Source organism: Excalfactoria chinensis, chromosome 9 (genome assembly GCF_039878825.1).
Source record: "Excalfactoria chinensis isolate bCotChi1 chromosome 9, bCotChi1.hap2, whole genome shotgun sequence".
Lineage (NCBI taxonomy): Eukaryota > Metazoa > Chordata > Aves > Galliformes > Phasianidae > Excalfactoria > Excalfactoria chinensis.
In genome coordinates, this window is record NC_092833.1 from 15,867,603 (window position 1) to 15,891,083 (window position 23,481).

General features: G+C 41.6%; 1 protein-coding gene across 3 annotated transcripts; it reads right to left on the minus strand.

Moving 5' to 3' along the window:
* Positions 1 to 592: 592 nt before the first annotated feature.
* Positions 593 to 21,111, minus strand: PRKCI (protein kinase C iota). Of its 3 annotated transcripts, none has more exons than XM_072344387.1 (18): positions 20,863 to 21,111; positions 16,108 to 16,229; positions 14,263 to 14,352; positions 13,613 to 13,663; positions 12,404 to 12,489; positions 10,977 to 11,117; positions 10,095 to 10,146; positions 9,402 to 9,460; positions 8,781 to 8,957; positions 7,875 to 7,972; positions 7,388 to 7,474; positions 6,607 to 6,742; positions 6,126 to 6,213; positions 5,244 to 5,369; positions 5,066 to 5,145; positions 4,480 to 4,569; positions 4,095 to 4,210; positions 593 to 3,078 (listed from the first exon to the last, which is right to left on the minus strand). In XM_072344387.1, exons 1-18 carry the CDS (start codon positions 20,970 to 20,972, stop codon positions 2,991 to 2,993), a joined length of 1,797 nt encoding a protein of 598 aa, XP_072200488.1. In that variant the 5' UTR covers positions 20,973 to 21,111; the 3' UTR covers positions 593 to 2,990. The 3 variants fall into 3 exon arrangements, with proteins under 3 accessions (XP_072200488.1, XP_072200489.1, XP_072200490.1); XM_072344388.1 differs by having other exon boundaries at positions 20,889 to 21,021; XM_072344389.1 differs by lacking the exons at positions 12,404 to 12,489; positions 20,863 to 21,111 and having other exon boundaries at positions 16,108 to 16,151.
* Positions 21,112 to 23,481: the final 2,370 nt, after the last annotated feature.

Genomic DNA, 23,481 nt, shown 5'->3' on the forward strand with positions numbered 1-23,481 from the left:
TCCTAACTTCTTTATAGAGCATCTTTAGCATAAATAATTGCTCAGACTGAGCAGAGAGCAGTTGGCCACCAAATTGAACAGAAACAAGAAGCGTGCGTGGGGGGGGGAGGTCAAGCATTTCAGATATGCAACCATCTGTAGCGCTTGTCTAGGACTGCTGATACATACTGTTAATAGCAAGCCAGACTGCGAGAGGAAACGGCTTTTAAAATACAAATACACAGATCTTCAAATATAGATAGGTTAAAATACTGCATCTGTAGTGGGGTGTGAGGTAAGCGCCCCTGCCCTCAGTTGAGACCTGAGAGAGTACGATGGGGGGAGTCGTGAAAGAAACAAATGGAGCTGTGCAAAGGAAATGCGATGGATGAGAGAGCTGCTCTACGCTGCAAAATCCCAGCAGCTGCAGTGACAGCAGAGGAGCTCCAACTGAAAGATACACAACGTGCTGCAATTGCCTGTCAATTTTTCCTGGTGAAGGTTGTTGTTGCACTCCCTCCCTGGATGCCTAACGGTCAGCTGAAGGTCCCAAACAAATCCCAGTGCTTTGCAAGGAGTTGGTTTGTTTCTTTTAAGATGAATACACAGCATTCTAATATAAATGTTTTATTTAAGGTAAAAATTGTGCACAAATAAAGAGAATGATTACACAACAATGTTCAAGACTATATTCCATACGAAACAAGAAAGTAGCAGAGACGATATGAACGAGCAGAGCACCCCTAAGAATCTAACTGGCATACAAAAGGGTCAGCTCCACACAAATACACCACGCTGCTGACGCAGACACCTTCAAAACTCAAAGCCTACTCAACTGTTTACATGCCACATCCCTTCTGAATGCTTACAAAAGCTGCTACTATGCTCCACGATGAAAAATAACTTAATATCATGGCACTTAGGAGAGAATTAAAGTTGAGCAATGGACTTACAGTCATTAAGGATATTTATCTCAGTGGCAACAGTTAGATGTGTGAATAGAAAAAGTATATTTTCTGTGACGTTATCTATAAAAAGTTCTGCTTTGAGCACAACAGACAGTGCTCTGCTGAACAGCAGAAATGCACTTCCCTATGTAACACTATTTTGCTTGATATTGTATATGAAATCAAGGAACTGTACAGAGAAGGCTTTTCTTGCTTGCTCTAAGTAACTTCAAAGTTTACTACCAATTAAGTTCCAATGTCTTAATGAGTCACATGAGTGTCAAGCACTTAAATTTATAGCTGGATGCAAGCGGTTTCATTTCACATGAAATAACAGTGTTGAAGTTATTAGCTGCTCTTTAAAAGCAGATTTACTCTGACTTTTTACATTGGAAGGTACACAACTTGTAGCCAAGAGAACCCAACCTTCAACAGTGCGGAAGTTCAATGCTTCCCTGGAATGGAGGTCCCTCCAATTAATTCCCAGTATCTTGGTTCCTACTCACGCTGCAAAGAAAGGTCCATACTAAGTACCACACTGTCAACTACTGTGCTTGTGCAGTCTCTCCCCTTGAAGCTAACACATAAGTGGAAAAAAAAACATACACTGGAAGATTCGTGCTGCAAATTTACAGCTTCACCACACGAGGATTTTCACAGAGACACTGACTGTACAGAAAGCTCACTAAAAGCTTCAGGTAAGGTTTGCTAACTTGTGTTTACAGACATCTGAATCTGCCTTAAGTAACACCAAGTTGCCTCACAGCACTTGTTCATATAAATACAGGTTCTTTTCTTTGATGTCTCTTAATCCCTTTTCCCCAGAAATAAAAATAAAGAAGTGGTACATTTGGCATTTCTTCAGCCTAAGATATTCAAAGCTACTTCCCAAGTATTAAAAATAAGAGTTAGCTGTGCTGTACATTACACTGTTTGCTAACATGAAATGTAATTATTATTACCTCCCAAAAGTCCTGGTTTCAACTGTTCTATTTATTCTAATAGGAAAGCGATTAGCTTGGAGTCTACTACCAACACTAAAGGTTTGTGTGTTATTACAAATCACTACCTACTAATGGAGTCATTGTGGACAGCACCTATTTATTTTTCTAGCTGTGCTTTTTCCACTGGCAACGTGGAATGCATTTCCATCAGTATGGCAGTGAGATTTAACCATGATGATAAAAAAGGAAAGATGGTGAAACAATGCCCTTACCTTGGCCTGTAACTTGTGCAGTTCTGATACAAGTAAGACAGAAATTGTTAAAGCAATAAATAATAGCATGAGGTCCTACATCGGTCAGTTTTAGCTGCCCATTCCTGCTAAATTGCACTCTGCGGAGTTTAATTTCTAAAAGTTTTAATTGTATTCCACTTATACCACCCCCAGCCCTCACTGAAAGGGACAGGCTCAGAAAGGCACTCTGTATCAGACTGTGCACACTTCCCCCTGTATCATTTCAGAGCGAAGCCTGACTCTAATACTGAGTTAAACACCACCTTTAGGATGGATCAACGTACCTTACAAGAACAGCCAGTTCTTGACCTATTCTGCTTTCCTCACTGTCATTTAAATCTGAAGGGCAACAATATAGCTGTAACTTCTATATCTAAGGAGAACAAGGAAATCAGATTTAGAACTACAAGTCATGAGATCTTACTTGTCTCGCTGGAATAGCAGAATTCCTTTAGTGACATTTCATTATGTCCTCTGATGCAATTTGTATTCTTAAAGTAGTAAAACAACTTTCCTTTATCAGAAGGCTGTATTGGCAGGTTATACAGCCAGTTCCCATTGTGCAGTCAGGAACCCCAGAGACCAACTTCAGTTTTGGCAAGACTTCTTGAAAATATACATTTTAAATACTCTGGCAGCCCAAGGTTCAGCAAAACAATTGCCCCAGGTGATAATTGATACAAGAAGAAAATCTGTGTGTAATTCACACTCGGTGGCAACAGTATGATGATTAGTTACTCATTTTATGCTAGCGCATCCAAATGAAGAGATCTTTATCCATGCAGAAAAAACAGAGTAACAACTGGCACAGTCCAGAAATAGAGAATTCAGACGCACTCCTCAGCTGACATCAAAAGAGGATTTATGTATTCAAAGCCTTCAAATTCAGACTGGTCAATCTTCTTCACAATATCGCTGTTAAGATTAAAAACAGTTGTTAGTTTAGCAAAATTAAAAGTCAGTAGCATCAGCTGACAGTTTGTTTTTAACATTGAGACCTGTACAATAGATGGCAACTGAAAACATTCCCTCTCTTTTGAGCCTCCCTTTCCTTACAGTTGATACTGTTTTCTTCTAGGCCCTGTAACAGTAACAAACACAACACCCCTCAGGAGCAGCAAGTTGGCAGCTCGGTTCTCCCACAAAGCTTTTCCAAAACATCCAGTTTATAATAGGAATGGAAAACAGTGGGATGTGACACTGCTCTTGCATTAGTAAGTTCCCTAACTATTACTTAGATATTAATGTGCTAACACAGGGATAAAGAATGAAGTTGGATTTCAGACCTAACTGAAGTGCATAGGTAACATTTAATACTTGCTGTTTCTGCTCACAAATTAACATGCACATTATGCAGAACCCGATACAAATCCTAAAGATCGCGTATGGTAGTGGTTCAGACAGGACAGAAAGGCATTTCCTATACAACACTGAATCAGAACACCCAGTGGGCAAGGTACCATAAAACCCACTGCTGCCAAAACATAAGCAAGCATTATATCCAGGCTTTTCCATCAGGATAAACTCACTCAATTACTAACAATCGAAAATACCCAAACAAAGCACCTTTTCTTGTCCAGAGCATCAAAGATAAATCCAACCTAAATCCAACATTCCAGAAATATCACCTCTTAGCATAGTACTGAAATAAACCACGCGTCAAAAACAGATCTTTTCCTTCACACGTTCATTCCTTGCAAGCAATACCACTAACATCGTAAAGTAACACTTCATCATCCTTTTCCAAACTAGAATTCTTACCCACTGGTCACAGATTTTGTTTCATCACGACACAGCACTATAGTTAACCCATCCATACTAAGCCTACAAGGAGGAGACAACAGACTCTGTACTATGAATACAGCCAGCTGATGAATTTGTCTAACTCCTTCACTGCTTTATCAAAACATCTTAACTTTTGCATTACTTACTCATCATCTGGAGTGAGTTGCACGGGTTCATTGGTGAACTGGGAATCAAAGTTATCCAGACCAAATTCGCCAGATATATTTGGTTTAAATGGAGGCACCACTTGCTTCTGCTCCATCTAAGAACAAACGCACTTAGTGACATCAAGAATGAATTACAACCCACAGAATTATATTTAAATAAGGGTAGAAGTTACTCTCAAATTCATTCTGTACGCCTTCTAAAATACTCCACTGTACTCAGTGCACATCAAAGAGGTTCTGTATTAAGACTGTGGTACGCCAGTTAGGAGCTTAAGGTTTTTTGAAGTTTAGTGGCATCTCTCACAAGCAGAAGTTGCCACATCACTGCTGTACACAAAGCAGAGTCCAACAGGCATTCACATACCAGATCCCAATCAACGTTGCGAAAAAATGGATGTCCCTGGATATCTGCAAATCCTGTCTGAGGGTGGCAGCCCAACCGCTCCTTTGGGTCCTGTGTGAGAAAGTATTTCTAAATGAGAGCCACGGCCTACATGTGAATAAAAGCAATGTTCCAAATTCTGTGAGAAATCATGAATTGTCAGGAGTTCTGTTACGAGGTGCACTGAAGAACAAAGTTTGTGTTATTTACTTTGAAAAACGTTCCAATTTACTTTCGAAACAGACATGAATATACAGAAGTCCAAACTTGAATAATATATAAACAACCACCCCATCTTTACTTATTTTTATTCAAACGAGTTTAAACTTTTCAAAGCAAGTGAATCTGATTCTTCCCCCTCAACAGGCAGCTTGCCTATCCAAGTTGTTTTGAGACAATAACTGCAAGCTACTGATACATGCGGCTGAAAGATTATTGTAACACTTCTCTCCACTAGGAGGCTGTAACACTATGCTCTCAGCAGAAGCAGAAAGAAGGAAATGAGTCGACTTTAAGAGGACAACTCTGACAAGTCCCTTAAACAAGGGAAAGAGCCTCTTGTTCTTACCTTATTAAGGAAACTCTTTAGAACACCTGCTGCTTTAACAGAAAGGGATCGGGGAATTCGGATCTGCTTTTCCAAAATTACTGTAAGAAACCAGTGTTTATATATCAGCTTTCACATCTTTAAACATAGATTAAAGTTAAACAAAGTACTGAAGTATATGAACACTCATGGTACCTACCTTGAAAAAGGTAGTCTTCTGTGTTCTGATCAGGATTGTCAGAACTTCCAACAATATCAAACGGTGACCTGCCTGCCATCATTTCAAACATAAGTACACCGAGTGCCCACCAGTCCACACTGAAGCCTGGAATTCACAAGAGAAAATATTGATAAAGAACTTTTAGAGCAGAAATAAAAGTCTTGCTTTAGTCCTAAAAATGTTAAGAGAAGAATTTGTTTAAAAGCATCGATAGTGTGTGATTATCTAGTTTTCTATGGGCTATTGAATAAAGGAGAGGTAACAGCAGCAAACAGACATTACATGGTTTGTTATGTGCAGGATAAGAGGAAATTCTGTACAATGAGGAAATGCAAAACCTTTAAAGGGTGATGTCACAGCCTTAACAAAGTCTCAGATTACACACAGGCTTAGTCATTACTAACCAACAGTTTGTTACCTGGGGAAGGACAAGAAGGAAGTACATAAGTACATGATTCTTAATAGTATCAAGATAGTCCTTATTCTATTATGCGGTGCTAAAGAAAAGAATTCCAGCAACTTAGGCTGAGACTGCTTACTGTATACAACTTGTAAAAGGAAGGATGGACAGATGGATTTCATGTTAAGTCAGACAGAAACATCCAGTTAAGTTAGTGGATGTGCACTTCTGCCTCTACTGGTGTTTGGTTGTTTCTTGGTAAAAACAAGATAAGAGTGTGGATATCTGATTTGTTTGCTGTGATATTTTCAGCCTTCCCTTTGAAGGGTCCATTCACACCATGTTAACTTGGATGGATCACATGTCTAACAGAATTCCACTGCTGACCAACTTAAGTTAGAAGTTGAGATAACTGAAAGTTACATGGTAGATACAAGATAGCAGTGAAAAGTTCTAATTACCATAATCTTCTCCTCGAAGAATTTCAGGAGCAATATAGTTTGGAGTTCCACAGAACGTGCTTGTTGTATCGCCAGGCCTCAGCCCTTCCTAAACAAACAAACACCACGGTCAAAACAAGCTGTGTGTAACTCTCTCCCACCACATACTTTCTAAAACTTTTACTTGCCTCCTTTCAATCTCAAAACAAAAATCCCTCTAAATTCCAGGCTGGGACATATGATTTGCTACACAAAAGTAGGTTGCAGCTAACATCTCATGAGGGTGGCTTGTACCCACTGACAACAGTTCTTTAACCTTTCAGCTAGTCAACTCCATAACATCTCCAATAACAGGAAACTGGGAATAACTGAGAAGTTGTGGAATGATCCATACGCATAAAGAAATGCTCAGAAGTTTCACCTTCTTGAGTCTCTGCCTCTTTTAATTTATGCTAATTTCTTAATTGTTACTTTTACTACTTAGGAAGGATCTACAGCTTACCTTGCACATGCCATAATCTGTGAGTTTAATATGTCCTTCAGAATCTAATAGCACATTATCTAGTTTTAAATCTCTGTAGATTATCCCTCGTTCATGTAAATAATTCAACGCAAGGCTGATTTCAGCAGAATAAAACCTAGAATAGTAAGATACACTGATTACCCCAGCAGTCAAATAAACTCATAAAAAAAACCCAACACACTCCAGACCACAAGAACAGCCTTGGTGGTACAATACTTTTTAAATGAAACCCTATCTGTTCCATTGTAATTTTTAACCAGTGAAAAAGATAAGTTGTATATAATCAGTAATTTCTTATCCACCTGCAGTAATTTCTACCCACAGTCAATTACTTTTTCTTAATAATATTAATGTCTACTGACATCAACCGTTTCACCTCACAACCTGAAACAAAACACGTGCAACAAGAACTCAACATTTGTTTAGGCCACGGTGGTTCTAAAAGAAACACATTGACAACATCAGACAGGTTAAAAAAAATACCACAGAATAGCTTTTCCATTAAAAAAAAATCAGACTGCAGTCATCAAGTGTAATACTAATTAACACAAGCAATCTGTTAGTGCTTCCTATTGCGGTTCCTCCTTGAAACAAAGTTACTGTGGCTTGCAGCATTAAAATGAGAATGCAGTCTCACATTTCTGAAATCCTTAACATCTGGAAATGGTTTGCTGTCTTTGCTGTCTCACCATAATCTGCACTACTGCACTGTGCCAGAAATCCCACTGTTCTGATGGAAGACATATGCAATTAGACATACCTAGCATGCTCTTCTGGCAGTTTTCTCTGTCTCTGCATGTGAAACATCAGATCTCCTCCATTTACATACTCTATAACAAAGAATAACCTGAAATACACAAGAGCGTATCACAAATGATTGTATACGAGGCTGAAAAATTTTCCTGTTGACTGAATATCTGCAGTGTTGCAGGGTCTTCCCTGGGCAGTTTAACTTATCCCATCTCTCTAGCAACATGGTTGGCTTCAACTTTGCATGAACCCCCTTGCTGGTTGCTTCTCCCTTCCTTTCTAGCATCCTTATCACAGCACCCAGTATTTCTCACATTTTCAGATCTTTCCAATCTGAAAGCTTAGATGATAAACATGGCTTTTTGTTCACAAAATGCAACAGTGATTTACAGCACGCTGACTACTGCCTAGCACATAATCATTTAAGTAGGCCTCTGATGTGTCTAACAATATGACTTTTTTTGAAGAAAAGATTGTTATCATCTCATGTCCCTTACCTGCTTTCTGTCTGGAAGCAAGAATGCAGTCCAACAAGGAAAGGATGATTTGAAGCCTGTTCAAAGACATGTTTCTCTGTCTGAACCCAATCAATATCCTATTAAATAAATTAAAAAAAAAAAAAGCAACATTCAGAGAAGTACTGCTGTACTCTGCAGGGCAAGTATTAATGTATTAATGACAATTAGCATAAAGATAAACTGCCGCTGATGAATGTAAAGAAGTCTCAAGAAAGGCAGGTGAAATCATTGCCAGAACTAAAATAAAATGCAAAAGTTCTTGAATAAGCAAATCTTTACAAAATACCCTAAAGAACCATGAATGGAATCAGCAACAAGAGGACTCTAACAGTTGACTGCAAATAGCAGCAAATTTCCACAAATCATTATGCATGCTACAACCAATCTGTAAACGTGGATGCCTGATTTAAAGAGCAAATAAGTAACACTGTGAGGTTCTCCTTTGTGACAAAAAACAAAATTTCACACAGATGTGAACATATGAAAAGAAGACTCCACCTCCTTTTCAGCAAAGCAAGCAAAAATAATAGGAAAAATATGGAATACTTCTCCAAAGTAAGGAGGCAAGAGAAACTTAAGTGAATTCTGCATGAGTAGTGCTGTAGATTGTGCCGATTACAACAGTGATGCTGGTTGAAGTAATGGAGCTCTCGACAAAAACCACTAGCATGGGATGACTTGCTGTAAACTACACATCTGTCAACAAAGACCTCAAAAGCAGTCATCTGTCTTGTGAACTTCTTGTAATGCATTTCCAAGTAGCTGAATGTTTAATGCATAGGCTTTAATTCACAATGCAGACACAGATGTCTGGCTTCCCCTTTGTAACAGGTATGAAAGCTGTTCAAAAGAGTTGGCAGAGTTATTAACAAAAAGCTCACCTACCTCATCATCATTGACGAGTTCTTTCTTCACCACCTTCATTGCATAAATGCGCTCTGTTTTCTTCAATCGAACAAGCAGTACTTTAGCATAACTGCCTCTTCCTATAACTCGCAGCAAATCAAAATCCTGAAGGCCCAAACTGGAAGAAGCTTTGCCACTTTCTCTTATGCCCATTGCCTACAGATAGAGAGACTTCTGAGTTCATGAACAGGCTTGTCAATTTTAACGACTGTAGTTGCTGTTCTTTAAAGTTAAAGTTAGCACTTCAAACAGAATAGAACAATAAAAACACAAGTGATTCAATGAACACTTGCTATTCTTAAACTGCACTGCCAGGAAAAGGAACAGAAGGGAAAAGGAAGAAGGCAGAAGAATCAGGACAGATGAAAAACAAATGAAACTGGAAGAATTTGGAACACTTTCTAAATCAAAGCACATCTCAACCCAGGCTTTTAAAACAATCAGCTTGAAAGACACACATGCAGCCACCAAGTGAGTAATCCAAACATGCTCTACGTACTGGTTTTCATTTTGTGACAAGTTAAATTACTAAAACAATAAAATAAAGAGTGCCAGAGTTGAAGATCTCTGAACACAATTAGCATGGTTAAGATACTTCACCTCTTTTTCTTCACCAACATGGTCTAAGCTCTCATGACTTGATGGATTATATGGAATCACTAGAGATGCAAGGAAAACAATCAGATCCATGGAACACAACTCTATTTTCTTTCTCTTCAAAATTTCTGCTTGTTAGTTGAATCAAGGGGAAACAGCTTAAATGTAACTATTATACACATTCAAAACTGGTATTTTGTTGTTGTTTTTAAGCTACCAAAATCATTCTTTTTGCAATACTGCAATAACAACTGTTATAGCTAACATAATGTTGTGATTGTATTTGGAAACCTATTTAGACTCTTCTTAACACACTGTATATAATGCCAAATAACATTTGTTGTTGTTTAACAGATCACTGTCCGTTAAAACTGAAACATCAGGAAATCTTGTTTAATTTTTTTTCCAATGTAACTTTGTTTACTGCTTTTTTGTTTGCTTAATGAGGATGTTTAAAGTACACACCTTACTGATGGAAAAATCTAAGTATCAGACTCAATTCTTCACAACAGTTTATCAAAACGCAGGAAATAGGAGATTTTATACTTAAATCCCCCTTAGTTTTTAAAGCAGCTGTCCTCTTTGTCTTGCCCAACAAAAAGAAGTAAAGCAGAATTCTTAAAGTAATTTCCTTAAAGTTATTCTGTTTCATTTTAAAACACACGTTCACGTTTCAAAGAGAAGCATTGATCTTACCTGATTCTACGTTATCTGGATGCACTGATGGATCCATAGGCATTATTGGTTCCTGCAAATTCACACAACATTTTTTCAACAGATTGTGAAAAGCGTTTGAGAGACAATAAAGGATCTCTGAGAAATATCATGTTTTAGATGAATCCACATAACTACTGCTCTAGTCCATACAGTACAAAAAGAATCACCATAGACCTTATTTTTCCTATTTTCCAGAAGTTATGGCAAGTTGCTAGAAGCTATTGAAAAAAAACTTCATACAGCAGAGAGAAGGTAGTAGATAAGATGCAAAATGAGACAGAAAATTGCACATACTTTAGCAGCTTTATTACCCAAATACATTTATGAAATAAAGACTTCCAGCTGTCCATTTTTAAACATTAAACTGCAAGTGGTATTTACCTATTGTTTTTTGGGGACTTGAGGACTAAAGATGATTGCATCACTTGGGAGGAAGTCAGAACTCTTGTGCCTTACCTTCCTTTTCTATCAAACAAAATAGTCTAATAATCTAACAGATGTTTAGAGAATTTACTTGTATGTCACTCTGAATATGTGAAATGTATGCATATGTACACTCTCATATAAACACTATGTAACTACATAAGTCATATTTACCTTGTCTTTCACCATCTGACACAGAAATAGACAATATATGCAAGAATTAAGACCTTCTTGTTGCTGAAATGCTATTCTGCTAAGCATCTCTGCTATTTTCTTGTCATGTAATGCAGTAGCCGTAAGGAATGACAACCTTTTTAAGCTATATTTACTGTGATTGTTTGCTGAGCATAGTTTGAAAGCCATTTAGTATGAAACAAGATCCTTTATTTCATTTATTGTTCCTTTTTAAAGACAACATTTCAGATAAACCTTACTTACTTGTAGTAGTGTATGACGATCACAGTCACTATTGACTAGTTTGTGACACTTCTTGTGAACAAGGAGTTTGCAGTTGATGCATTTATACCCCTGGCGACCCAGGCCCCATATTCGGTCAGAGCAGATGGCACAGTGAGCGCGCTAGAAGAATAAATCAATAAAACTGATTAAAAGCAAAGCTAAATAACAGAAATTATTCAGCCATGTTCCCATTACTGAAGAACACAGGATAAGAGATCAGAGAAACCCCTACTTAAGTTGCTACTGTACCAGAAAAGCCTATAACAGAACTTTAAGATAGAACAAGCAGATACAACATAGAAAAGCCCAAGAATTACAAACGAACAATAAGCAGCAACTGCTTATCAGAAAGAGCACATTTACATGGAAAGGTGCAGGCACAGTCAGCCTCTTCTGCTGCACATGGGCCCAGAGAGATGTGCGTCAACTGCAGGTCAAAAGCAGTGCAGATGAATAAGCAGGCTCCTGTGACCAAGCTAGTTTGCTAGGTCTCATTATCTTTATGTAGAGTCCTTAGATTTGAAGAGAGAAAGGCAGGAAAGCAAAAGCTTCAGCACAGTTAAAACACCAGCTAAGAGGAAATGGGAAGATCACCACCCACTGAAGGACGCTCATAACTCAAAAGAACCACGAATGCAGGGCATGTACAAAAGCAAGTGGGACGGTGCCTTCACAGCCTTTGACCAGGAAGAGGTCAATGAATACTTCCCAGAGCATTGCTTATGTTAAAAAAAAATAAAAAATTAGATGAATAATGCTGAATATGAAGGTTAGTGGAGATAACTTTGAGTTATTTAAGCACGTGATTCACAGCTTAGAGAAAAAGGAAGGAATACTGAAGCTGTCAAGGAACCTTGCTTATTCAATTCTTATTTTATCTAATTTTTCAGATACAAGCAGCAGATAGCTTTCTTGATTCTCAGTCGTCTTTGGCTATTGCTTATTGAAAGTATTAAAACTGGGCGGTTATTTTCAATTGTTTCTATGCCATCATAAGCAGATGCTAGAGAAACAACTCAGGTTTTGTTTAAGTCATGAAGGAAAACTGTGCAACATAAGCAACTCAAAGTACACTTAAACAACTGCAAACGCACTTTCAGTTCAACCATCTAATGCCAGTGTCAAGGTCTGCTCTCTCCCGAGATTTTAAGGGAGCATTTCCATAACAAGACAGCATAGTTACAGAGTATACCATAAAGTGAATTGCAACTATTTACAGTTTCAAGAGCCTAATTTTATATGGATAAAGTTTCCTGAAACTACAGTTACCAGCATCTAAGTACTACAGACAGTCAATAGAAATTAGAATAAGCCTACCTTTTTCTTTATTTCAAGGCAGTAACGTTAAAGGTATGAAATTAAGACAACCCTGGAACATGGTTTTAAGTACCCAACGAGAGTCTCACCCTGTTAAATCGTTTGGCTTGGAAAGTGTGACCATTTGCACAATAGAGCTTTCGCCACCGGCGGGCGCCACGGCGATAAATGGATTCTAAGAGGAAAAACATACGATTATATCCATAAAAGATATAAATGCAGAACTACAGTACTTTCTTACTGATGCATCTGTGCAAAGTGATTTGCAGAGTAAAGTTTCACTCCTGCAACCTTATAGAAAGTATTTTCTTCATTTTCCCAATTTTGGAGAAAACATCAAGCAGAATAATCTGACCATCTGAAAGTTAATTCTGCCTTTCCAAAGTTAAAAGGAAGAGTGAGGCAAGAGGAGGAAAACTGTCCAAACAACACAAGCACTTGTTTGCAAAACATGCACATACCTTACTTAATTCAAGGAGGAGCTGTGGGAGGGAGGGAAGAAGGTCCATTTCAGGAGCATGTCCTGTTATGGCTGCATGCTCAAATCCTCCAGTTTCTTAGGTCCACAGCTGCCACCATTTTCTGACTGTTTGTTTGTTTCATTACAGGCATTTCAGGACCCAAAACTGAAGACTAGAATATGCAAAACTATCTCAAGTTGCAAAGCTATTTCAGATGTAGCCTAGAACCTTTCTTTCCCCCCTTCAAAAAAGCAGCATTACTCCTACTGCCAAAGTTAACATCTAAGCATGCACACTGACATTTGTCAAGAACTTGGATATCAAGCTGACAGATGTGTGCATGCATAACATATTCATCTTATAAAAGATGATGGGTATCAACAGCATAGAAGCCTACATTAAACATACGGAAAATCACCTCTCATGGTTAGTACATTTACCAGCGTGACAAAGGTGTTCACAAAATATTCCTGATATTACCCAAAGGTTGGTTTGAAACTGATTATTTGACACCTCACTGCAAGTGGTTACAAGTCTTTGTTCACATCAGTCAGCTGGCAATCTGGCAACTACTAGAGACAGGAACAGAATGAAAAACTGCCATGGAAGGGGCAAAAGCAAGGGAAGCAAAGACACGTGGAGAGTTAACAGAAACGCAAAAATGCTTTATTAACAATGACTCAGAAATGACAAACAACATTCCTTTTTAATATTTAAGCTGTAGAGATTTGTGTTATTAACAGTCATAAGCACAAGAAATCAAACAATAGAGTATCAACTTTTTCTAGAATAGAGATTACTTATTTTAAGTATGCCCAAATGAAGATGCCTACTTACTATCTTCTCCTGGGCAAGGCATGCCAGGCCGTTCCGGAACACAAGGAAACACTGCAAGAAAAATACCAGCTTCCTTTTAATCCATTTCATACAGAAGACAATTCTTTGGGTTAAATACAACACCTACATAGTAAGAAGGCTATAGAAACAGAAAATTGCTAAAATGCATTCTAACAGCAAGCAAGAAGACACCACAAAACCCTGTACCGGACATAACAGTGATCCAAGTGAGAAATACAACTGGACAGCAGAGTAAGCTAACTTATGTAAAGATGCCAGCAACACGTCCTGATGCTGGTTTCTCAATTGACCAATCACTGCAGTGGGTACTTGGAAATCTGCTCTGTAGGTGAAGCACATTACAGTGTTCCAGAACAGCCAAGTATGATTTTGCCTACATTAGTTCTTTGTTTCCAGTGTATTTAGCTGCAGTAGGAAAGGAAAACTTGGGAAAGTTAGCCCTGGTGCATATTTATTGAGAAGCCAATCAAGCAGAAGTAAATGGAGACAAGACAGATCAAAAAGCAGAATAATAAAAAACAGAAACTGAAGAAGACAGAGTAGCGCAAAAGACACCTACAACATGAGGAAAAAATTCCTGCTCTCCATAGGTGCAAACATTAGAAATAATACATTAAATTTTACTGTACCATGAATCAGAAGCTCTGAATCCTTGTTTAGTTCATACAACCGAAATGCCTCTTCTAACTCCAGCTGGGAAGAAACTGTACATGGGTCTCCTGAAGGAAGAAAACATCACAAAACTCGGTCTAATTAGTTCCGTGTGGTTCAGCAGCTCCCTCACAGTTGTTCTTAAGATAATTATTCTAGCAAACCGAAGCAATATCCTCTGCGTGGTAGTGTTTGTCATTTTTCATCATATTGCACATCCCTGTCCCATCTGACAGACTTGACACTCAGCTGCCTACCCACTCGGTAAACACAAAGTGGAGAGTGTGGAAGGAGCAGGAACATCCCTATTCATTCAGACTCACTGAGAACCAACAAACCAGTTTTTCTTCATTTGTTTTTGACACCTGTGCAAACAGCTTGTTTCTTTCTGACAGAAGAAAGGGAGGCTTACAAAAGAGCATAAGCAGTGCTTCAGATTGCACACAAAGCTTACAGACTAGAAAGGAACCTTCATAATTAAATCTGACTTGTGCTTTTTCAAGTTGGTGACCACAAGTTAAAAGCACAATGCTCTACACCTGCAACAACTCAGAAAACACATTCAGTGCATGACAAAGACCTCAGTGACCAGGCAAATTCAGTTAAACAGTTTAGTCACCCTGCTACAGTCAGAAAGTAGTGAAGAAGGCCTAGATACCACACCTTGTCTATATTCTACCAGAAGTATGGTAAACAATCATCAGCCCACCATATATACACATATATCCTTCATTAAAGACAGACATACTTCTTACTATAAGTCTCCAGACTCTTCTCACTGAAAAATCCTTCAGATAAAACAGCCAGCTTATTGTAAAGTGCCTATTATCTAGCTTAAATGGCACCACTAACAGAAGTTTGCTTATAAGCATTGCTCCTTATTGCATCTGCCTTGTGTACATAGCTTGGGAAAGCCGGTGATAGCAGAAGAGAAAACCTGCTCAGACTCTGAAGACCACAGTGTTTGACACAACTGCTCATATAGCGCTTCCAAAAGCAACTTGAGTCTCTGTTTAGCTTTGAGCTCTCAATAAATTGGCACTCACCCAATTCTGAATAAGAAATCTGCGACAAGGGGAGGAAAGAGGTCTATAAGCACCATCTACGCTAATCACTGCATACAGTTACTAATCACTGCCTTTTATGTATTGCATCAAGTACTCAGCTGGCTAAAATAACAACAGCTATTCCATAATTTAGATGTCTTTGGTGTGGCTCAAAACTTACGCTCAGAACACAACTCCACTAAGAAAACAAGAGTTACAAGTAGGCTTTTCAAAACATGCCTAACATATACACACAGCTCAGAGAGGAAAAACAGAGAGAGGACTGAATCTTTCTCATCTGATATAAAATATGACCTGGATGAATGACGTGCTAAAGATTAACATTTCAAGGCTAAAATTTCTATGGAAAGCTACCATCCATCATTCAGCCAAGTATTTTCTCCAAAGTATTTTCTCTTTTAATACTTTTTAAAGAGTTGTTTTTAAATAGCTATATGTTATAAGACTCAAGGCTTCTAATGGAACAGCCGATTCACTCAAAATGCATTTTCTGGTTCTATGCACAACTACATACAGTAATCTGTATCAATACATACAGTAATCTGTATCAATACTCCAGCAACAAAGAAATAGAAGTAGAGCTACATATTTAAGTGATCTGAACCAACAAAACTATACTTAATAGGACACTGGAAAGCCATTACTTTTGGAGTCTGAGTTACTAAAAACATACAGTTTATCTCACAAAGGCAAAGGAAAAGAAAATGATGAAAGGGAGAGAGGAGCTAGAAAGCTGAGTACCAAGTATCAATTTACCTTCTTCATCAATCCACTTCATGGTGAAAAGCTGCTCGTTGTCAAAGGAGCACATGTCTCGAACTTCACTGCACAGCCCCTCAAACGAGATGGAAGGTTCAAAATACGTTATCATGATGTCCCTGAGTAAGAGAAAAATACATTTGAGAAACTGTGCCATGCTGTAATACACAGCATTTCTTCTTCACCTCTAACACCTTCCATGCGCCGCTAATATAAAACCCACCACCTCTTGCACAGCACCTTAGAAAAAGAATCTTTAAGCAATATTAGTAAGCCGCGAGCATCAAGATTCCTTCCTACAGCATCCAGGCTCCAAGTCATTCTTATTACTGATTATTTGACATGTATTTTTCCCATTATCTGCTTTTGAAAACACGAAGATCTAAATCTTCTAATGACTCTGAAGCCGTGTAGATTTTAAGTACACACAGCAATGAAATACGTTATTCCATTGGACACTGAAGAATGAAATGCTGCAATAACTTTGAAGGGCATTTGTAATGTACTGCTGGTAAGAATGTACACATCTGCTCCAAGTAAGTTCTAATTGTGTGGATGGTTTGAAATACTCATGAAAATTATTAAAGAGCAGATCAGAGGGGAAGAAGTTGCCAATATTTAAAGCACCTTTGAAGAGACACTGATGATGCTTCCCCACAATGACAGGGAAGGTGAACACAGAAGCACGTACTTAGAATTAAAATGTACTGCTTTACTGTTATGTAGAACTGGTATTTCTGTATTAATTAAGACTGAGAGTGGTACTTTAGAAGCATTACCATAACACGCTGACCCACTGCCCTGGTATTTGCTGGGCCTTCAAGGGGAATAGGTGACTCTGGGTCAGTCCTTTACACAAAGGATGTCAGAGGTACAGAGCAAAGGAAGGTGGGAAGAAAGAGGAAAAAAACCAGGGCAGTATACAACACTACCCTCCAAACAGCTCATAAGCCAAACATCTGGATGTTAAAATGCATGGAGAGCACAGATCCAGAGTACAGCACAGCAGCTCTGCAAACTCCACACATCTAACAGCACGTTACTGACATGCAGCCATCTACCAAAACCCACAAGGCTTTATTAGGAGGCAAAGTCCTAACCTGTATTTCCTGTTTTTCAGGGACCTACATTTTAGGCAGGAGATAAGGCACTGCTTAGCAACTTCAGTGAATTTCAGCTAAAGTTCACCAGCCCTCACCTTATTCATCTTCTGGTGCAGGTTCATTTCTTAAGTAAAAAAGGAAGTTCTGAAGGCCACCAGAGCTGAACATCTCAGCTTTCCCAGTGTGTGTTGTCACTGAGCCTGCAGGTAGTGGCAGAGGGGATGCTACATGGAGCAGGGGCTGTGAGATGGTGCTGTCAGACAGGAGTGTGACAACACACCACAATCCTGACAGGCAGAAATCACTGGGGCTGTAGCAAAAACTGAAGTGATTTTCAGTGGTGGTGTCTTCGTTAAGAAAAAGCTGTACTGACTGAAGCTAAGATACAAAATTAAACTAAATTTGGTATTTTAAACAAAAATTAGTAAGCTATTTAAAATAATGAAGGGAATGTACTGTGGACCATAGCCTGCTGTCTCGTATAAGAGAATACAGAACACTTTCTTTCACAACAAGAGGGAAAAAAAGTCCTTTCATTCTGATAAAATCAGTGAGTAAGCTTCTGTTCTACAGACCTGCCTGTTCCAAAGCTATTCTGCAGCACAATATCCTTGTTTGCCTCCTCATGACACACACAAGGAACTAGAAAGCAAGCTGATTCCTGACAGCCATTTCCACATCTGGACGCTTTAGTTATCTCATCACAGGGAAGCGCTGTGTCTTTTAAAACTCTGTAGGGATTATTTATCCCTCTGGAAGACCACGAGCCTCAGTGCCACCTTCCCCATGTATCCTCTGCTACCAGACAGCTTCCTTTTCATGCCTTTTATTTCTCACCTCATCCACCCGTCCCAAGGAGCAGCCCTTCAGCAACAAGAACAAAGGGAAGAATACAGTGCTGACAGTTAAATGCAATTGAATACGTGCACCTCACTTCTCAGTTCTAAAGTCAAGCTTCTGTGGGAGGCTGCCACTTGATTATCTGCAGCCTAACACAGCTATCACACATTACATTTGTGAACATACATAGATATCCAGTCACGTATTAATTACATACCCACACATTCATCATACACCTGGCTTAATCTTTTGATTATGCTTAGTGGCAGCTCACTGAAATTAACTCGTGCAAGGCTCCCGGCGAATCCTGCTGCTTGTAAGCACTTTTTAGAAGCTCTTTAAGCTGAGCGCACCCTCCTTTACATTCACTTTACATTCGAGGGACAACAGAAGACATTGAGCTGAAACAGTGACCAGAAAGTTTTCAAGTCGAAGAACAACGTAAACCAAGGATGTGGGGAATGAAACATTCTTTAAAGAATTGCTTTCTGGAAATAGCTGTGGAAGTGCATTTGGATTGTACAGTAAAAATGGAACTGATTTCCTTTTCCACAAGTTTCGCCACTCCTGTAAATGCATTAAAATGAAGAAAAGCAGCACATTTGGCACGTATTGTGAGAAGGCCGCCAGGGGTATTGCTGCTTTGAAACACTATAAACTGTGGGTAAAGGACTGGTATGCCTTTAACTGTATTAAAAGCCTCACCTACCTTCCAGCCTACACAGTGCAAAACCTATGGCAGCCGCTGCAAAGAGCCAGCAGATCTAATCATGACAGAGAGATGGTTCAAGATATGTGTATATCTGTCTGTATTTAATCAATGACATTAGCCCTATAGGATTCATAAGGCATAGGTAGCATGTCGCCCTTACTTGCTCCTAGCCTCTACAACACAACCCTCCCCTGATGTCTCTCGTAGTGAACTGACAAAAAGCAGCTAGAACAAATGAGCTAAGCCAAAAAGTAAGCTTTTAAAGGAATATTAGAGACCTGAAACGGTTGTAACTGTAGATGCCGTGTAGATGCTGCACATTTGGAGCTGCTGCACTTGTTGCTTTATCGACAAGAAAAGAATGTAAACACGGGGTATAATAAATTCCTAGGAACTGCTGGGAACTCCTGCTACATCCGGGGCATAGACTGCGGGAACTCTTTAGATCAGATGAGGCTATTTTCAGCATTTCAAACAATGAGTCCTACAACCAGCACGGCTCACCTGGGAGAAGGAAGCATCAGGGTAAACTCAACCTAGTTCCCAAGTCTGTGGGAATTCCCATCCTCTTATTCCCGTCATCTCCATTTGTTCTAGGAAAATTTTCCTTCCCGGTTTTACATGTTTCATGAATTTAAGATAAAGAACTGCCACGGCACGGCTGAATGAAACAAAGACCCTTCAAAGAGTTCCTCATGAAAGCTTTTGTCTCGGCTGAGAAAAGCAATTAGGCTCCTGGCCAGACCCGGGGTGTTCTGGGGCTGCAAGAGCCGCGCTTGAGCCACGCAAGAGCCTGACCACCACGTTCCACACTTCTGTTACAAGAAAATGCAGAGATTAACATTTCCTGATTAACAATATTTCCTGTACAATCCTCTAACCGGCTGCCACCTTCATGCAGTTTGTCTGATGAAAGGCTAAACGTCGCCTTTGATATCTGCACTTAGATCCTCAGTCTGCAGCTACTCCCAGTGCAAGTCAACTGCTCTGCTTTGATTTCTGCTTCTTGACAGCGCTGGTTTGAGAAGTGGGCATGAGGCTGACAGTCAGAGGGGAGCAGAAAGGACGGCTTGTTTAGATCTCAGAACAAATAACTGCCAAGGCATTCCGCTTATCTGTTTGTTTGTTAACCAGCTGCCCATATGACTCAGTGTCACGATTAAAAGCAAACCAAGGATTGTGTTAACCGAGACTCAGCAGATGAAACTCGAAAGAAACATTCCAGTGCCGGTGAAATCACTGCCTGATATCTGAAGTGCCACGAACCAGCATTCCTGTCCAGCGTAGCAGTTTTCCTGCTCACTCCCACAGCTGCTTTATCTCTGTTCCTGCACCACAGCTTCTCATTGCTAAGGCAAGAATTTGTATGACTGCATGTGGAAATGACCAAGATTAGAACTGACCCAGCAGAAGAAAAATAAACGCGTTTAATCCAAAGCACTTTCCACATCAGTTCACTGTCCAACCACATGAGCCCTGTCAGCTGGCAGCCACATCTCCAAGGAACGGGGGATTGATGAGACCACAAGGCAAAGATCTGAGAGTTTCACGTGTAGTTATTCTGACAGGTTTCACGGGTCCTTCAGAGCCACAGACGGTGCCAGTCTGCAACGCTTTGGTCAAGTAAAGCCCCAGAGCAGACACAGGTCAGAAACAAAACGCTTTGAATACTAAATGCCCAGAGTGGTTTTTGTATTGCATTTATATTATATCCTTGAAGCCATAAAGCCAGATGTATTATCTTTACAGAAAGCCAGAGATGCTGTATTCAGAGTATTTACAGCCTTTTCCTGTACTCCACAGGCAGGTCGCTGCAATGAAGCTGCCGAGAGCCTCCAGTTCGGTCTCGAATAAACGCACCCAGCCTCCACCCGGGAGAAGAGGCCAGGCTGTGCCCCCTCATCCCCGTTCTCTTTCCCGACCAACGAAGAACCCAACAGCCAGGGCTCCACACGCCACCGCCGCCAGGAAACGCGCTGCAAGCGCGGCGTGAAACACGGCGCTGAGAAGCGGCGCTGACGGAAACCTCACCGCGGGAAGCGACCACCGCGCTCCGTGCCCCGAAGGCGCTCCCAGCGGCCTCCCCCCCGCACTCACCCCTTATAGTAGGCTTTCACGCGGACCTGGTGGGCGCTGTCCCCGCCGAGGCCGCCCCCGCCGCCGCCCGGAGCCGCCATGGTGCTGCTGCTGTCCCGCTGCGTCGGCATCCCCCCGCGGCGGGCGGCACCGCGCAGGGCGGCGGGAGGGAGCGCGGCGGGACGAGGGGGGCGGAGGCGGCCGCTCAACCCCTCCGCTCCGCTGGACCTCCAGCGCGCCGCGGGCCCGCCCTGCCGCACGGCGCCGGCCCAGTGCGGGCGGAACCACTTGTCGTGACAGGGAGGAACGGGAAAACACAGGGAGGGCGTGGAGCTACGAGGCGGGGGGAGAGCACGAGCTAACCCCGCAGCGGGACGGAGCAGCCACGTCGGGAGAGAGCAGCAGCTCGATCCATCTGGGGAGGAACGCAGACAGCCCGGCGCGGCAGGGAGCGCACCCCCAACCCGCACTGCGTGGGCTCTTCCTGCGGGCCTCTCGGCACACACCTGTGGAGTGGAAAGCTCCACCGTGAAAGGGAAGGAGGGGGGAAGCAGCGGCAGCGAGGAGGCACCCCGGATCTCCGTGACGGAGCCGAGCCTCCCCGCGTTAGGCGGGGCAGAAACGACACCCCCGCCGCCCTGCCTCCCCGACACTTGGTACGGCCCGCAGCACTGCGCCTGCGCGCCGTGCCTTGGCGCCATTAAGGCGGGAGGCGGCGCTGTGAGGGACGGCTGCCTCATAACAGCCAGGGGGCGGCTGGAAGAGAAGCGAGAACTTGTCCCACACGAGTAGAGCTATCCGTGTCTGAGGGCCGGCTCAGTTAGCAGTACGCTCAGAGTGTACAGCTGCTGAGAGATGTTATAGATTTGTGCGGAGATAATAGTTGATAGGTGGTTAAACAACAACAAACGGCAGTCTGGCCCAAAGGTGTGCTGGCCTTGTGGGGTCACCACTCGGCACCCGCCTGTGTAGGCATGAGCTCAAAACAAATGGTTCAGGACACTGTTAGCTGGTACAGAACCCAGTTTTGGGGTAGCAAATGTAGAACTTTTTGATGAGCCCACGGCATGCTGCTCCTTTACCTCAAGGTCAGGGAACGCAGTATCAGCATCAGGCTGCAACGATGCAATTGGCACCATAGAAAGCAAATGGAGGAAGGAGAAATGGTAAACATCCTACTGCAGGTATGCCAAGTATGTGCTGATGTGCTATTGTCAGCCAAAAGGAAGGAAAAGGGCCTGAAAGTGACCTCTAGAGTTCAATGAGGGCTATTAAAATACCAGAGCACTCCTGCCCTTGTGGGGCAGAAAATCTTCAGCATTGTAACACCTGTGTCCAGCAAAGAGGAAACTGCAATCAATCAAACCGCAGATGGAGGTTTTATAAATAGCTGTGTGTAAAAACTTCTGCCTGGAGGTGTGTGGACTGCCAAACAAAACCCTGCAGAGCTGAAATAGAGCAGACCTTCGTGTGGGTTCCAACGTGGTGTGCTGATCAGCACCGTGTTAGATCACTGTCTTGGGTGACCCAGATGAGGCTTTAAGTTACCCTTGCCCAGGTCAGCACCTTGGTGTTGGCAGTGGAGGGGAGAACAGAGACCAAACGTGCGCTTGAGATTTAACTGGAGTGTGACCTCGACGCTCCAAAATGCATCAGACCAAGGCTGCCAGGAATCCACCAGACATCCAAGGACGGGGCAGAGGATCTGCTGAACTGCTGAGTACAGTCTCCTTAACAGTCACCTGGAGTGTAAGACTCATGCTGTGGTTTGGCACCTTTGAGCCTGTTTACTTAACTAAAAGGTTAAAGCAGGCACCGAGGAATATGGGGAATGGCCAGTGCAAAATCCTCTAGGCACCCAAAGGAGTAAACCCCAATAGTTTATCCAAGCTTGGAATCTAAGCGAGTTCAATTGCTGGTGCCTTCAGCACTGCCGCACAACCACGTCAGGATATTCCTCTGTAAGCCCGGTGTCCCCACAGGGTGGCACTCTGACCTCTCTGACAGGAACAGCTGTCAGGAACCACTACAGACCTGTTACATTGGAAGCAGTCTGTCAGACCCTATAGGGATAATCCAACAGCATTGCACCGGGTGTTAGAAACTATAATGAGGACTCCTAACTCCAACTGGGGAGATATGCAAGGACCATTAAACACGTTGCTGATGCTGAGCATCAGAATCCAGCACTTGCGCACAATGCAGCACAATGCAGCAGATTTCTTCCCTGCTCTTGCAGCAGAGGAGTTTTCTTCTGTATGGTTGGGAACGTGAGCAGCTTTGAAACTAGTGGTGTGTGTGGAAAGGCTGCATTAACACAGTGAAACTAAAATACAAAACACAGGCCTGCATCACAGAAAAACAGTCCTGAATGTGTCACAATGAGATTTGTGTTAGCCTGGTATGGCATGACGCCTGCTTGTCCTAATGGAGGCCAGGCTGTGCTGACTGGAATTACGACATAATTGGTCGCTTATGGTCAGTTCAGAGGAAGAAGCTGCCTTCCCCATTGCAGGGACTCAGAGCTGGTGAACAAACACAATGAGCGGACACCTTAATCACTCAGCAGCCCTCCCAAAGTAGCTTCTCACCTTCAGCTTTCCTGCCTTCCCTGCTCGCTACAGACGCGCCGCTCGGCCC

Coding starts and splice junctions, on each gene's coding strand:
- PRKCI (XM_072344387.1), bottom strand. CDS start 20,972: ATGCCGACGCAGCGGGACAGCAGCAGCACCATGGCGGCTCCGGGCGGC. Junction 12,490..13,612: donor GCCTTGCCCAGGAGAAGATA/GTAAGTAGGCAT, acceptor TTTTCCTCTTAG/AATCCATTTATCGCCGTGGC. Junction 6,743..7,387: donor CTGCCAGAAGAGCATGCTAG/GTATGTCTAATT, acceptor TTACTATTCTAG/GTTTTATTCTGCTGAAATCA.